The sequence below is a fragment of the Populus trichocarpa genome, chromosome 8 (assembly GCF_000002775.5).
Source record: "Populus trichocarpa isolate Nisqually-1 chromosome 8, P.trichocarpa_v4.1, whole genome shotgun sequence".
NCBI classification, from domain to species: Eukaryota; Viridiplantae; Streptophyta; class Magnoliopsida; order Malpighiales; family Salicaceae; genus Populus; species Populus trichocarpa.
The window spans coordinates 14,162,373-14,179,759 of record NC_037292.2 but is presented as its reverse complement, the minus strand read 5'-3'; the positions used below and the strand labels follow the sequence as shown (position 1 = coordinate 14,179,759).

Here is a 17,387-nt window from a genome sequence, read left to right as displayed (position 1 = left end):
AACTGAAAAATCTTCTTCTCTGTTTGCTGGGCGTGTAGGAAAATTTGTGCAGAAAAATATTTTCCAGTTGAAGTGATGTCTGTGGCTCACTTCCATCAACATAGCGAGAGAAAAGAAAGGACAAGTGAACGCAGCTAATAGCTGGTGGTACTAATTTTAGAAGGTAGATACAGGATTCCAGGAAACTTTATTCCTTGTTTATCTGCTGATAAAGGAAAAGTATATTATTCCAAGCAAAAGCAAAGCCCTGCAGTTAACAGACCGACAAGCCCCGCTTCAAGACTCAGGTTGATTCCTTCCCCTTCAATGAGGCAAGCTCATGGAAAGGACTAAGGGTAAGGAATTGAAGGCATTTCTTCAACATCAAGACAACGCCATTTCATAATGGAAGTAAAGAAAGACATATCAATCTGGCAGAACCAGCAACTATCTATTAAAATTTCTGGATAAGACCAACTACTTGCATATATAATAATACAGCGGATCTCTTCTTAGCATAACAAGCAAGGGTGACTAATTTTCTCCTTCTGTTTTTTGAGCCCGTCACAAGGCCATGGCTTCTGGAGCAAGCAAATCTGCTGCCTTCATGCTCTTAATCCTCAATATGGGGCTGTATTTTCTCATGATAGTAATCGGTTCATGGGCTATAAATCATGGGATTGTAAGATCTCGTGAAACAGGTGAATCAGATACCTTGCAGAGATATTTATTTTCACTTATGGGTTGAAGTTTTCAAGAAATTACTGACTTATATGCACTCGTGCTTTACCTGTGTGAATCTATGCAGCGGCTATTTTGACAATCCCAGCACGCATCTTTCCGATATACTTCCCGATGGGAAATTTGGCAACAGGTTTCTTCATCATTCTCTCCCTTCTTGCCGGCGTTGTGGGCTTCACCTCCTCTATTACTGGACTTCATAACGTTTTTCTCTGGAATGCTCCAAACTTACACGCAGCATATGCGTCTTCTCTAGCATCATTGTCACTCACCCTTCTATCCATGGGGTTGATGCTTATGCTCTCTCACTCTGTCTTTACTTAGAATCTTCCATTTTTGCTCTCAAACTCACATCGAATTTCAATTATTTCATGTTGGTTCATTCAAATTTACCAAGCCTTTTTCTCAATGTGCATTGCAGATTCGCATGCAAAGAGATCGACATAGGCTGGACAGATTCAGTCTTGGTATGTCTTTCTTTTTCCTTTGTGTGTGTGTGTGTTACAAGCAACGAGGGAAAGACTTTCTAACAGTGCATGGTATTGGATGTTGATGTTGATAAACAGCGTACTCTAGAAGTGGTGACAATAATTGTGAGTGGAACCCAATTATTGTGCACTGGTGCTATCCATGTTGGAGTAGAAGATATGGTCGCACGACAGAAGAACCTGGGAGGAAGAGTTTGATTGAGCCTTCGATTTGAAGCCTGGCAACTTGTTCTGTATAAAAACACATATCTGTGGTAATAAATTAAACTGGATTTGACCATTGAGTGAGCAAATCATGTATTTCTTTTGTTGAGAATCTGTATGTAAGTACATTTATTTTCTTAATTGGATTATGAAATGAAATTTATATACATGATGTTGTTACTATAAAGACGAGAGATTCCACAATTCTACGTAATGCCCCAAATCACGCAGATGGGAACATGAGATGATGAGGTTTTTAGGGTCATTTTTCATGTATTGATTGAGAGTTAATTAATAAACCTCCATGGTAGATACCTGAGAAACGCAATAAAGACACCTGACAGGGATGTTTTCTTTTGGACACTGATTAGCATACGACAATTGCCGCGTTAAGGAATAGCGATGAAGGTGGCATCCTTTCATGGCTCCAAAAATTATATTAAGTAGAAAACTAAAGTGGAAGGGTTTTTCACCCTTCATGACGTCGGTGTTCATCCTCGACTGTGCAAAATTATTTGGTTTTTTAATTTCATTCAAAGTGATAGTTTGAAAATGTGGTTCTATCTGTGTTTTTAAAAATTTTTGTTAAAAATTAATTTTTTTATATGTTTTGGATCGTTTTGATGTGCTAATTTCAAAAATAATTTTTTAAAAAATAAAAAAATATTATTTTAATATATTTTGGCACGAAAAGCACTTTAAAAAGCAACCACTAAACATGCTCTTAAACTTTGTTTTTATAGTGATTTAGTTCTAATTAAAAACTAATTAATTTTAATTTTTTATGAAAGAGTGTGATTGAAAGAAGAGAGATTTAAATGTAAAAGGCACTAAATGTGGGTAGCGTTCCATAAGTTTTTTAAAAATACAATTTAGTCTTCAAACTTAAAAAATAACGCAGATTATATAATTTTGGTACCTCAAAATTTTTCAAATTCAATTTTGATAAAAAATTTCATTTTTTGTTATTTTTTAATTCATGGTTGAGAGAGTGGAGAGAGAAGTCGTCAAATCCTGAAGGTAGAGAGAAACATGTCGTTGACACCGATTTAGGCTATCAAAACGGACAGTATTTGTGTCAAATAATTTCTTTTATTAAAGGAGTTCATATTATGTGTTTTTTTTTACCTTTAAAGTTCATGAAAAACATATGTGAGCTCGGGTTAATTTTGGTTTTTGGAATGATTTTTTGGAGGCCATGAATAGGTTTATTATGGTTCTTAAGGTGTTTTGGGTTAAAATAGGTTAAAAAGATTTTTGGGTAAAAAAAACTTAGACTTCGATTTCCTAGCCACCATAATGGCTAGAATCTAGACAAGATCAAACAAACACGTCTTTTGATTTTTTTCCAAAAACAATTGGGGCAGACGACATGTCGTCCTCCCTGAGTGCAGGAAAAAAATAAGGGCCTAGTCGCATGAGCCTAGCCCTAACAAAATAGGACAAGTTCAGCAGTGCCTAACCTTTTTTTCTTTTTCTTTTTTCAATTAATGCTTCTTTTTATATGTTTTTTTTCAAAAAAAAATTATTTATATTTAAATTAATATTCTTTGTCTCTTTTATTTTGTTTAGAGAATCTCTTTTAAAAGATGATTATTTTTTGGTTATGTGTTTAATTTTCGAAGAGATTTTTCTATTCATGTATATTTTTTTTTAATCTTTTGTATAGATGAACTATATTTTTGAAAATAAAAAAATGTTTATTTTCAAGTAATATTTCTAATATGTGTAGTATTGCATACTATTTATTTTATTTTATTTTATTTTATCAATTTAAAGTGTTTATCTATTTCTATTATCGTTTGATTGAATAAAAAAATATTGTAATAAATTGTTTTTAGCAAACATAATAAGGTAAATGTCCCGTCTTGTGAGATTAAATATTTTAATTTGCATTTATCTTTTGGTTTGTCAAGTTTTATTTTAGGTATTGTTAATGACTTTTTACTTATTTATTAGCATACATAGTTTTTAGTTTATTGATTTACATGTATGAATAAGTTTTTTTTATTTCCACTTAATATTTTTGAACTACAAAAATACATTGAAAAAACCTGTATATACAGTTTTTTTTTATAAGAAATAAAAATATTTGACCCGCGGCGGAGCGCAGGTTACATAACTAGTAAAAATCTAAAACATGTAGGCTAGGTATTGTTGAGCCGCACTATTCACACACACACACAAGACATTGTGGATGGCACTGTACATTTTCCAATAATTAATTTTGATTTTCAAAGTTTTATTTTAGGCAATTTAATCATGATGAAAGGCCAATTAATTTGGATTTCTTAGTTAAGGGTTTAATTGGAAGAATAAGGACCAAAATTAAAAAGACGCCAAACATGGGTGATGTACCAGAAGTTTTAAGAAAGGTACATTTTGGTCCCCAAACTTTAAAAATATCGCATATTATACAATTTCAGTACCTCAATATTTTTTCAATTTGATTTTGGTATAAAAACTCATTTTTGTTATTTTTTAATCCTTAGTTGAGAGAGGAGAGAGAGAGAAAGAGGTCACTGATTTCCGGCGGTAGGGAGAGAAAACATCGTTACACCGATTTAAGGCACCAAAATAGTCGATATTTGTGTTAAAAGATTCCATTTGATGAATGGAGTTTATATTAGGTGTTTACTTACCTTTAAAGTTCATGTAAAAATATATCTAAACTTGGGTAAATTTTTGATGGGTTGATTTCAGTTTTTGGGACAATTTTTTGGTGTTTTTAGGTCATGAATAGGTTCATCATGATTTCTAAGGTGTTTTATAAGTGTTTTGGGTAAAGAACAGGTTGAAAAACTAGTTTTTGAATAAGAAAACTTAAGCCTTGATTTTTCAGCTACCATCATGGTCGAAATCTAAGCAAAACTAGATGACACGTTGGCTGCTTAATTCAAGAGGCGACACATCATCTGATTTTTTTTTCAAATAAATTTTAGGGCAGATAATATTTTGTCCCTCCAAATGCAACAAAGACTATTACAAGAGCCTAGTCATGCAAGCATGTTTGCGTAATGGCCCTGGCAAATAAAGGCCAGGTGGGTTGATTTAACTTGTCATGCCTAGCCTTTTCCTTTTTTATTTCTTGTTTTCGTTTCTAACTTCTTTTTTTAACTAATACTTCTTCTTATATGTTTTTTTTTTAAATTGTTTTTTTTATATTTAAATTAATACCCCTTCTTATTTTTTATTTTGTTTAGAGTCTTTTTTAAATGATGATTAATTTTTTAGTATGTATTTAATTTTTGAAGATTTTTTTTTTCTGATTCGTCTATTTTTTTTTTATCTTTTGTATATATAAACTTTATTTTTTAAAATAAAAAATGTTTTTTTAGATAATATTTCAAATATGTGCAACCTAACATAATATTTGTTTTTCCTTTTATTTTATTCAATCAATTTAATATGTATGTCTATTTCTATTATTATTTGATTGATTAAAAAAATATTTTAATAAATAAATTTAGCAAATACAACCAGATAAATTTCACATCTTGCTCTACACATGTAGCAAATAAACAAATTAAATATCTTGATTTACACATATCTCTCGATTTTTCACTTTTATTTTTAGTTATCATTGATGATTTTTTATTTATTTATTAACACACATAATTCTCAATTTATTTATTTAAATGTTTGCATAAGCTTTTTGATTTTCACTTATAATTTCTTTTAACTACAAAAACATGTCGAAAAAGCCTGTGTATAAAAGTTTTTGTTGAAAAAACAAATCTAACCGATGACAAAGCCTGAGTCAAGTATCTAATATAATATAATTCTAGTTTATTTGTTTTACAATTGAAAGCTTATCTTTATTATAATTCTTATTTTCAAAATTAGATGTGAATGTTTTTGCACTAAATGAGAGTTATTTGTGTACATTATAATTATGAAATGTAGTAAGAATATTACAAAATGATCGTACAAAACCACTAACTAAAAACATGTTTATTAAACTTGATTTGGATTGGCATGTTGTTCTTGTAAACGTGGACCTATAATCTAACTTGAATTGAGTTTCTAGTTAAATCAGACAAAATATTAACCTTATGAAACTCAATTGGTCTAACTAGATTCTTAATGATTTGGTTAACTCGACTAAACCTGGTTCAAACCTAGGTAGTTCAACTTCAAAGGAAAAAAAGGAGAGAAAAAACAACATTATTTTAATCAAAATAGTTAACTCATGTTGATTCAATGACCTAATAACTTAAATTTGTTTTTGAGTTCATGCACGAAATATATCTCACAATTATAATTAAAAGTATAGTTTCTTATATTTTCTTATAAAACTAAATGTGAATGCTTTAAATTGAAATTAACAAAAGCTAAAATAAGATTGAAAAGCGTTGTAGCATATGAGTGAAAACATTGTTTTTTGGAATAATATTTTCATGGCTATGCACATGTCAACATGTAAGAGACGCTAATACTCTTTAGGCAGCGTATATGACACCTCTTGGTAGCCAAAATCCCTTTTTTGTTGTGTCATTGAAAGTGTTGTTGTGTCCTTTTTCCATATGAGGGTGGTGAGTGTGGTTGCTTCTGGCATGGATTGTTGTCGGCTACACTTTCCCCCTATTTTCTATCTCATCCCCTTAAAATTTGTATTGGCCATATAAAATTTTAAAGTTGTCATTTGGATTTATTGAGATTTCTACTTTGATTTTTATTCTTTTGATTTTTAATTTTTCTTCTTGGTCTTTTTGTAAAACTTTGATTTGTTTTCAATTTCATCATTCAATCTCAATTTGGGATATATGGTTTTTTTCTAATTTGATCCTCCTTTTTTTTTTTAGACCTTTTATTAAATTGATTTTTCTTTTTAATTTCACCATACAATGAAAAATCAAATTTATTTTGTGTTTCAATTTTATCCTCATTCTTTTAATTGCTAAATTTCTTTGAATTGTTTTGTATGATCAAAATATATATATTTTTTAATTTTATTCTTCAACATTTGATTGATTGAAAATATAGTTTCATGGTTTTTTTTAGATATTTTTGTTTAATAAGCCGAGTCACAGGTTTAAAAAGTTAATACGAGTTGATATTTGATTTTTTTAAATAGACTTTGTGATTTTCTTTTGTATCGAGTTATCTCGATCTCATTAACTGGATCACGAGTTTGATAGGGTAACTCGAGTTAACTCAACCCTGATTATCAGGTTTACAAGTTTATCATACTAACTCAAATTGATTCAAACTGATTTTTTTAATTTCTTTTACCTTATTTCATCATTTTTTATTTAATAAATTGAAAATTGAGTTACATCATTATTGTTGTTTTTTAGAATTTGTTTTCAAGTTATCATAATTATTATATTTTTGTACATATATTGTTGTTAACTATTTTTTTTATTGTTTAATTAAAATAAAATTAATTTTTTTTCCCAATCAAGTTTACAACTTGAGTTGCAAATTTTTTTAAAAAATTATATTTGTAACACCTAAATATATTTTGTATAAAAAAAAAATCAAGCACCCATTTTGTTTATATTGACGGGTTCATCCCTCGTATTTTTCAAGTGCTGTCTAATAAATAATAATAATAAAAGGGATAATTCCCGCCATTTTAGAACATAACAAACTGCACTAAGGAACCGTACCAAAAAAAAAATCCCTTAAAAAAACACACCGATGAACTGCACGCACTGTACTATCCAAACGGTCACTTTCCCTGTGCTGCCTGCAAGAGCCAGTTCAAAAACCCTAATTTCTCCGTTTCTTGCACAAGTTTACCCTAAAAGTACTTTTAAAAATGCCCATCAAACTTTGAAACTGACAAGTTTCAAAGTCAGAGCTTCAGTGGACAATTCTGGCGATACCAACAACTGGGTCAGCCGGTTACCCATCGGAGCTTTATCCGGCGATAAGATATTCAAGTTGATTTCCGGTGCCACTGCTAGTCCCATTGGCCAATTCATTTCTTCACCAACCACGTTTTTACATTCTGTGGACCCCAGAATCAAATTGGTAAACAAAAAGTTTGGATTTTTTATGCCAATTCTTTGTTCTGGGCTTTTTTTTTTCATTTGTGTTCTTGCAATTTTTCTTCTATTGGATAAGATCTGGGCTTGCTGATATATGGGTAATTTCGTTTTTTCTTGATTATTTTGGAGAAATTTGATTGATTTGATATGTGGGTTACTTCCATTTTGCTGGGTTTTGATTAAATCAGCAGTGGAAGTTAATTGTATGATAGGACTTGAATATTTTGTGATGTTGTAAATGATGGGAGTTTTTAGTTTTCTTTTATATGGAGTTTTGAGAAAGTAATGTTTATGTTTGTGTAAATTCGAAATATGTGTATTGGTCATGCAGATATGGCTTCTGGCTCTAGTTGTTTTACCAGCGCGATCGCATATCGTGATGCGTTTCGGATTGGTAGTTTACATTGCTCTTTTGTCTGTATTGGTTCTCCCAAGGCATGTGTGGATGGTAAGTAATCAAATTCTCCGACTTGTAACATGCAAAGACTTCCTCTTCCTTATGCTTAGAAAATGTTGTGGGCCTCCTTGTAGGATTCTACGAGAGCTTTTGAAATGCTTTTGAAATAATTTGGTTAGATTACATTGTTATTAGTTAAAAAGAAAGAAAATGCAAAATAATTTTTGGTAATTCAGGGACTTCGTGTTGGTATGTCTAAAATAGAATGGTTGCAATACATGTTTAGGTTGTTTAGATCTGAGTTTAGTTTTCTGAGTTACAACTTCAAGATTGTGATGCAAAAGATATGCTTGTCATTAAATTCCCTTGTTAATATTGCTAAATATTGATTCTTTTTTCAATAAAAAAGGATTTCTGCTCAAAGTGACTGGAAGAAGGATGTTCTTTGTGGGGAATTGTTCTAAATGTCTCTTTAATATTTTATGACTTTTTATGTTTTGTTATGTTTTTTGGCGTTAAATAATGTGGTATGTTGTTACATTTGAATAATAAGCAATATGTTGTCATGGTTGTTCTCCGTGCTGAATTTGCAGCAATCCTTGTAGGATCAATTGGGAAGAGTGTCATTGCTTTCTGGAATCCTATTTATTACATTGGGTTTAGGATCAGATGGTGTGCCTCCACTTGTCCAGTTAAGAACGCCACCACCTGCCATCACAGGCTTGCCTAATCTTCCAATGTCTTTGAGCGGCTATTCGTATTTAATCATGAAGCTAGGGCCTTTACAGTTTACAAGGAAGGGCTTGTCAGTAGCAAGCACAGCTGCATGCTTAACCTTCACTGTAAGTTGCTTTTCGTTCTCAACATCCTTTTTCTTTCTTTATTATAGTGTGTCTGTGATAATTAATTCTTTCATATCTGCGTTGTGCACATTTATGGGGAGATTTTACTTCCACACACGTGAAACACTCTTGCACATTGTTTACTGGGGTTGCTTCAGAGAACAAAAAAGTTGATTTTTTTTATTCAAAATTCATTAAGTTTCTTTTTTTTTTTTTGCACTGATTAGACTAGTAAGTACATATGTCCAAGAACAAATTGCATCTGTTTTTTGTCTGTTTTTCCCTAAAAGGTCTTCCAAAGTGCGAGCCTTTGCCTGGCAACCACAACTCCTGAACAACTAGCGTTTGCTATGCGGTGGTTTATGCTTCCCTTAAGATACATTGGTGTTCCGGTGGCTGAAATAACTCTTACCCTCTTACTATCATTGAGGTTCATCAATCTAGTCTTTGATGAGGTGAGAGTCCCATTTTTTCCATTAAATTGAATTACGTGTTTTTTTACCCATTTGATTTCTCTTAGTATAACATCACATGTTTTTTTGTCCATTTGATTTCTCTTAGTATAGCATTAATAAATGTTTTTTTTTTAATTTAATTGAAAAGTTATGGTTTACAGGTCCGAAATGTTTCACTGGGGATTGTATCTCGCAGGATAAAATGGAAGCAATTGACGATTATCGAGACGATAGATAGTAAGTAAACGATTACAATCTCTTCCCCCTTTCTCTTGTTTTTGGGAGGGACAGGGGATGTTGCATGGTCAGTGGGAGTTTGGATTCTTCTGGAAATTATTTGGATGGCGAATACCCAGAAAATGTCTGTTGGTATTTCTGTATCTTTTTTGGATTGTGTTAACTTTTTCTTAAGCTCTCAATGGAGACTCTCAGAGTTTCATTGCTAGTCTAATGGAACCTTCCAGCCATCTTCCTTTACTTTTATTGTTATGCATTGCAAGCAATATTTTTATTTATTACACAGCATACACTTTTATAAAGAGTTCATGGTTTTACTGGGATAAAGAGTATACAATATCAAGAGTTCATGGTTGGTGTCTGCTCTAAAAAAATTATAATTTGAGGTTTTACAGGGATAATAAGTTCCATGTTTTAAAGAACTAGGAATATGCCGGATATTGTTCTGATGAATGGGATGGTAGACTATCTTCCATGTATGTTCTGTTATAGTTTTTAATTTGGTGTTTAACTTTTCAGTTTTCGCTTCCTATATACGTCGGATCTTCAAGAATATTTTTAGCCACGCAGAGCAGATATCTCAGGTTTATATCTGAACCCACTCTTCCTCACAATTTATCATCAGTTTTAGTGCTTGTGATCTACTGTATCGGTGAGTTTTCTACCTACACCGAAGGCTGTTCTTTGAAAGTCAGGGAGCTGGTTATATGTAACAAATTTGACCAGAATAGCGCGAGAAAAATAATCTCTGATCTCATTTGAAAAATAAACTCTTGCTTGAAATTATGCAGTAGGATTTTCGATATAGCATCTTCCTCAAAAAATATAAAATAACCGGGTAAAGGCACAACTGGATTAATTATTCACTTTTGCGTTTCAGCATTACACTTATATATGTTTAATAAAAACGGTTGATTGTAATTTTTGATTTTGGAAACAGTTTTGAGAATCTACACCCCCATGATTAGTGCAGATCCTGATATATGTGCGTCTTCCCAAGTCATTCTTGTATCGATGTATAATTTCTTCTTGGCCATGTATATTAAATTATTGAATGTAATTATGGTTTTCTGATATGTGTTCTCCTCATGACATTGTGGACAATATGCATTAGACCTAAATCCAGTTACAAGTAGCTTGGAAAATCTTGCCATCCAAAGACTTCTGCTTTTAATATTCCAGATGTTGTGGCATCGTACAGGCAATGATTGTCCGGGGTTTTAGAGGTGACAGCAACTCCCATAAAATCTATTTCTTATCAGACTCATCGATTGGGATGGCAGATTTTGTTTCTCTGCTATGCTTGATTGGTGTTGTAGGTGCTGCTCTCTTGTCTGACTATTACTTGGTCTGATTTCATGTTCCACCATTGCCTTGGTAAGTTCTCTCTTCGTACTAAAAATATCTACTGGACTTTCAAATAGAAACTCGACAAGTGCAAGCACTTAAAACGGTAATAACATTTTTTTTCTTCTCTACGGTGACAAGGAACCTTTTTTTTTTATATATTAAAATTATACTTAATTGTTCAAACTATCATAACTGTGAAGATTTAGCTAAATTACGAAAAGATAAGATCATTTTTACACAGCATTAGGTGAACCTTACATAACTTTTCATGATCACGTACTTATTGTGAAGTGAATTAATATTTATCTTCTTTTTTGAAGGCAACAGCGTGCTTTTTGAGTCGTAATTGTACTGTAATGTTAGTAACTAGTATGATTACCTGTAATTAGTTAATTTATTGAGAAAGAAGATAAAACATGACCATACAATCAATAAAAGTATTAATAGTTCGAAATTTCAAGGCACTATAATAGAATGCCTTCAAGTAACCATATAAATTGCCACAGATAGAATCCTCGCTGTTTTATTTTCTAGATATTTGCATCACATGAGTGACTTGCTTGCAGGTAACTGGGCTTGCTTAGTCGTTGATGCCATGGATGTGTACAAAATCATCCACGAGCAAGTGGGATTTTGATACATTGTATGTAGCTGTTGTCTGAATGATGGTTTAGCCAGGTGAGTGATATTCCTCATGCTTGCAGGCTTAAATCTGTAGTTTTCTCAAATAAAACTACGATTTTCATACATTGGATTCTTAGAGACAGCATCTGGGCCTTGTGTCTCATATTGTGCTATTTTGTATATTATTCCAATGGTGCTTTTTGATGGCAAATTTAGGAATAAATAAGTTGTAAGATCTCTCTAATCATTTCCTTTTGAGAAACGAGAGGGACCTATCTCTTATGCGCCTTGGGAGGGAACAGTGCTCCCTTGCATTCTGCACCAAAACCACTGGGATCTAGATAAGCAGGGTAACTGTCAATTCACCTCCTTTTATATGGGTTTTTTTTTTTTTTTTTTGAAAAATAACAGTCTCGTTAAAATTTTATCAGAATGTTGAAGGTTGGATTACGGTTTTAACTCTACGACGGTTATAAGAGAATGTTTGGTAACGTGATTACCGTGTTTTCTCGAATTTTATTTATTTTTTATTAAAAATTATTTTTATATATATTTTTAGATTATTTTGATGTGATGATCTCAAAAATAATTCTTTAAAAATAAAAAAAATCATTTTGATACATTTCTAAACGAATAATATTTTGAACCGCAACTGTTGTCATAATCCCAAACAGGCTTGAAGTATATATAACCGCCACCACCATGTTTCAAAATGAATGTTTTTTATAAAAGTCAAAGCTAAAATTTTATAAACGTGGCAAAAAGATAGGATTCAACATTCAATGGTTTAAAAAGAAGAAGATAAGATGATATGGTAGAAAAAAAATATAAAAGAAGAAAAAAAAAGAAATAATGCGTCACCGGAGATATATCAATCATTTTTTATATACCCGGTAAGTATTAAAAAGATTTTAACAAGATGATTATAACAATACCTTAAAAAACTATTAAAAGAGGTCGTAATTGATTAATGGTTTTGTTTGAAGGTTAATTTGGCATTAATTATAAACTCGCTTGATGGTCTTTTAAGGTGTTGTTAAAATCTTTTCATTAAGATTTGTCTAACATTACCATGTGTAACACTCTATATTTTCTCATGTATTTGTAATTGATTAACCCGAATTAATCCAATAATAATAATAAATTTCTTATGAATGATCATTTAAAATTAAATTTTTATATTTAAGTTTTTTAAAATATATTTTATGTGATTTTATAACATTTATTGTTATTAAGCCTTGAGTCACATATAAAATATGGAAACATTATTTTGATATATATATTTTTTAACTTCGTTTTGACAATTATGGAATATTTTTTTTAATTAGTGATTTTAGTTAAAAAATATGCTTTGAGAAATATATGTTTTCTACTTATTTCAAATTAATTTCTTAACAAATTTTTTATTTTAATTATCACTCATTTTATTAGATAAAGGTGATCCTACTAAGAAAACGATGTTGTTTTGGAAAAGATTGGAATTTTTTTATGATAATATTATATTGTTTTATGGATAATTATGTATTAATAGTTTAATACAATAAAAAGAATTTTGATAATAATATGCTAATTAATATTGAATGAGAAAAAAATTATCAACATTTATTCTAACTCTTTTCATTTTTTTTAATCAAATTAAGAACCCATGACTAAAAAAAGATATTTATTCATCAATTTATCCATAGATGCAGAAAGTCTTCTCATTATCACGATGGAAAAGGTAAGTTTATGTTCAACAAAATACTATAAGAATATCAAAACCATGGAAAATTAAATAAAAAATCATCAATTTACGAAAAATATTTTAAAAACTACTTTAAAAATCACTCCTCACGCAATGACAAACCGTACGAAACATCATAAAATCCATCCACCAAACGTTTTTACGCACAAAAACCAAACAGGGAAGAGAATCCCAGAAATGGAGTCTGAAAACAGAGAAAGCGAGGCAACTCATCCATTACCAACCAACTCCAAGAACTCGCGAGTCACAGATCCAACTCTTAAAGACCCACCAATGTCAACCCCTTCTTCGTCCTCATCTTCTTCAACATCACCTGGGCCATCTCAAAAACGGCAAAACAACGATCACAACCTCTCGCCACCACAAACCAATAAAAAAAGAACCAAGAAAACACCACCTCCACTGCCAAACCTCCCTCACGAACTCATCATTGAAATCCTATCTCGGTTGCCTGCCAAATCCCTAATCAAATTCAGGTGCGTTTCCAAATCATTCAAATCCCTGATTTCAAATCCCCAATTCATCAAAACGCATCTCGAAAAGGTCAAGAATTTATCAAGAAACGACCCTGATTTCTCTCCAGAAATCGTTATTTCCTCCAGCGAGCCACTGTTTAGGCTCAAGAGCTGCTCACTTTACTCTGTTTATAATAACCCAGTGACTGATGCTGTTGTGATTGATTACTATCTATTGAAGGATATCTATCGTTATGATTGGGTTGTTGGGTCCTGTGATGGGCTAGTGTGTTTGGGTATTAAGCAGGATTTTGTGGTCTTATGGAACCCATCTACAAGGGTTTTTAACAGATTGCCTGATTTGGGATTTGCAAAGAAATTAGGTAGTTATACTGTTTTTGGGTTCGGTTATGATAGTCAAATAGATGACTATAAGGTGCTGGCTATGTTTTGTTTTCTGACTAAGAGTGTTTATGGAGGCAGTAGATATGTGACAAGAATTAAGGTTTGTGCATTGAAGGGTGAGTGTTGGAGGAGGCTTGAGGATTTTGGGCTTGGTCTTCCATATGATGTTTCAGGAAAACATGTTGATGGGAAGCTTTGTTGGCCGGTTATGCCTGAAGGGAGTATAGGGTCAGCGTGGTCTATTGTTGCTTTTGATTTAGCCCAAGAGATGTTCGAGGAGGTTGTGCAGCCTGATTATGGGGCTGTTGGTTATGAGAGAGTGTTGGGGGTCTTACAAGGCTGGCTCTGTGTGATGTGTAACTATCAAGGGGTTCGTGCTGATGTCTGGGTTTTGAAGGAGTTTGGAGTTAGAGATTCCTGGACTAAGCTGTTTAGCATACCATATTTGGATGATCCTTTGTGGTTTCATTATTCAGTGCCTCTGTGCATTGATGTTGGAGGTGAGGTTCTGTTGGAGTACAAGTCAGTTTTAGTGATTTACAATCCCAAACATGGTACTTTCAGGTACCCTGTGATGAATGGTGCTAGTTCTTGTATAGAAGCAGATGTGTACATTCAGAGCCTGGTTTCACCCGTTGTTGATGGTCAGGTCTAATGTTTTAGACAACAAGCATAATGAGAAACAACAGTGGTGGGTTCAAACCTTTTTGCTACGCATCTAGTTGGTTGCTGTCTTTTCAATTTGATGAACATTGTGTTTTATTTGACAAAGAAAATCATGATCCTGTAAAGAATCTCTTGCTATTGTCTATAGAATAAGGGGTGCTAGAGTTATGACAGGCTTCTCTTTTCTTAATGAATTTTATTTTTGTCTGATTTTATTTTTCTTTGCTATATGTATCTTTTCCAGGTTTTGTTTAGTCAATTGTTAAGTAAACTACAAAAAAAAAGTGATGGATTTCATTCCTACAGGAACTGAACTTCTTCAACAAATTAACTAAAACTTGTATAAATCTTGCTAGAGGGCACTAACAATTAATATATACTGTTTTGCTTTTCTCTCTTAGCCTTTTTTCAAAGTCAAAATCTCTCTCTCTCTCTCTCTCTCTCTCTTCTTTTATTCAAAGTTAGCTGGCTGGATGCAATTTTTCGGTGAGCTGGATTCAATCTTTCTATACGCTTCTATACAAATCAAGATTTCATAATTCTAAGATGCTATAATGCTTCTCTCTCTCTCTCTCTCTCTCATGAGAATGATAAAGCTGTATGTTGATATCATAAATAGATGACCTTTTGTGGCCATGAACATGTTAATTTGTGTGCTTGATTTGGACATTATTCTTTGATTAATTTTGTGTAACTGGTGTTAGTTTATGCTTCTGTTTTTTCCTCTGGACAAGGAGAAATTGTGTATGCATAAATTAGCCCATCAGTGCTTTTAGCTTGCAAATGGCGGACAATGCCATACTATCCGGTAGGAAAGAGGATTAAAATATGGACGTCCTGAGCTCTATAGTATAATTTTATCACACCGCAGACATGCAGTCAATGATCATTGCAAAAACACGCAATTGTATCTCTCTATTTTTACAAATTATTCCTTCTTTGTATTGCAGCGAACGCTACAATCATTAACCTCTGCATATTACTTATCATTGAGAAAAAAAATCAAGGTACTTCTTTTCTTTTTTTTAGGGGTAATAGAGTTGTGGTAAAACTGAAATTCCATTAGGGTTTTTTCTTCTCCCAGTCTAGGGTTCATGAGTTGTATATCTCTTTTTTACGAACCATTCCTTCATTGTATTGCAGAGAACTTACAGTAATTAATCTCTGCATATTACTTGCAAGAAATCTGTCATGGAGAAAGAAATTAAGGAATTACGTAAGTCGGAAACGATCGCCAAGAGTGAATATCCTGTGGAACTCAGCAAGCGGAAGCGGCTCTACTTGTTGCTGTCTAAGCACACAAAGTTTGATAGAAAAACTAGCGTTACTTTGGCCAAATTAAAAAGAAAATTTCTTGGTGATCACAGCCACGACCAACCTTCACAAAATCATCTAAGAACCTCTCAAACTGAAGATTGAGCAATTATGGTAAAAGAAAGGGACCTTCTTGAAGAAGAAACCATCGATCTTGCTTCGAGAAATCTGCCCGGTGACTTACCACGAGGAAGACCTGAACATATCTTGAGGATGATAAAAAGTTACAACCCCCCTGATATCCCTTCAGTCCCTACACTAAATAACGAACTGATTGAGAGATGCAGCGAGCCTTTTTGAGAAGCAGTTAACAGCTTGTGATTTGAAAGATAGTCAAAGCAGACTGACGATAAGCAAATCAGATGCCGGAAATTACCTCCATCCTTTGTTGAATGAAGGGGAGAATCTTGCTCACGGAATTGAAGTGAACACTTATGGTCCTGATGGCAAGCAGTTTGGGATGATGTACAAGATTTGTGCAGGCAAGACGCATGTCCTCTTTGGAAAATGGAAAGCATTTTTTAACGAGTATGATTTGGAGAGTCATCAAGATTTCGTTACTATTTGGATGTTTCGAAGACGTGATACTCGGACACTTTGCTTCGTGATCAAGTGGAGAAGATTGCCGTGTTTTAACCAATCGACTGGAAAAGACCGAGGAATAATTGATCAAATGTTGATTGTCTTAACACTCTTCAAGATTTCATTCATGACAATGTTCAACTTGCTGCTTTATTTTTTAATCACTTAGGATTAGGTAGTAGTCAGTAGAGATTATAGGCCAAGAATCCCTCGTAGGATTGGATAATGACATTTTTTAGGACTTACTGTCGGACCTTATTTGGCATGGATGTCATCGAAACGATCAAAATCTTGTTGCTGATTCATTCTTGTTCTATGATGGTGATGAAGATGATCCATTTTCTTATAAGCAAAGTGTTGATAAAATTTACACCTTTAAAAACACATGATTCAGACAATGTTTCAACATAAAATGAAACACCATACTCAGCATTTGGCATTCATTGATGAAAACACCCAAAACATTGTTTGGTCATTGTCCGACCATCTGCGGGTATATTTATGTTCTCACTAACATTAGGGTTGTTGCTGCTTGACATAATTATTCTTGTAACATTGTAACAGTGAAATCTCTGCAACTCTACAGATTTGGCTAAATTGCCGAACCATGTCAATTCCTATTCTGTGTGCGCTTGATTTCTCTTCCTTCGTGTTCTCTTTTATTTTATAGCTCTACACTAAAATTGTCTACACAGCATACCGACAACTCCTAAAACCTTCTGATTGCATCGTTTGCCCCTTCCTTACACACAAGTAACAGATCTCTTGGACCTCTCCGAGAGATTGCCACAAGGAGCTAACAATGAAATTCCCTGGAGTTTCAGTTAGAATTCCTCAACATCCAGTTGGATATGTAATCAATAATATGGAAGACAAGAAAGTTTGATTATTCCAACGAGTGTTAA

The 17,387-nt window shown here is 32.7% G+C and overlaps 3 protein-coding genes across 3 annotated transcripts; all 3 read left to right on the top strand.

Moving 5' to 3' along the window:
* The first annotated feature begins 381 nt into the window (after positions 1 to 381).
* On the top strand, positions 382 to 1,579 carry LOC7469107 (membrane protein PM19L). The gene is made up of 4 exons (XM_002312696.4): positions 382 to 680; positions 788 to 1,007; positions 1,142 to 1,187; positions 1,287 to 1,579. The coding sequence occupies exons 1-4, from the start codon at positions 554 to 556 to the stop codon at positions 1,404 to 1,406; spliced, it is 513 nt and encodes a 170-aa protein (XP_002312732.1). The 5' UTR covers positions 382 to 553; the 3' UTR covers positions 1,407 to 1,579.
* A 5,412-nt stretch (positions 1,580 to 6,991) lies between these two features.
* Positions 6,992 to 11,560, top strand: LOC7469106 (protein ABCI12, chloroplastic). Its single transcript, XM_006379984.3, has 8 exons — positions 6,992 to 7,394; positions 7,743 to 7,859; positions 8,414 to 8,650; positions 8,941 to 9,105; positions 9,267 to 9,342; positions 9,862 to 9,926; positions 10,544 to 10,719; positions 11,259 to 11,560. The coding sequence occupies exons 1-7, from the start codon at positions 7,059 to 7,061 to the stop codon at positions 10,694 to 10,696; spliced, it is 1,149 nt and encodes a 382-aa protein (XP_006380046.1). The 5' UTR covers positions 6,992 to 7,058; the 3' UTR covers positions 10,697 to 10,719; positions 11,259 to 11,560.
* Positions 11,561 to 13,112: 1,552 nt separating this feature from the next.
* LOC7454236 (F-box/kelch-repeat protein At3g23880) lies at positions 13,113 to 14,801 on the top strand. Its single transcript, XM_002312694.4, has one exon. The coding sequence runs from the start codon at positions 13,154 to 13,156 to the stop codon at positions 14,573 to 14,575; it is 1,422 nt and encodes a 473-aa protein (XP_002312730.2). The 5' UTR covers positions 13,113 to 13,153; the 3' UTR covers positions 14,576 to 14,801.
* Positions 14,802 to 17,387: the final 2,586 nt, after the last annotated feature.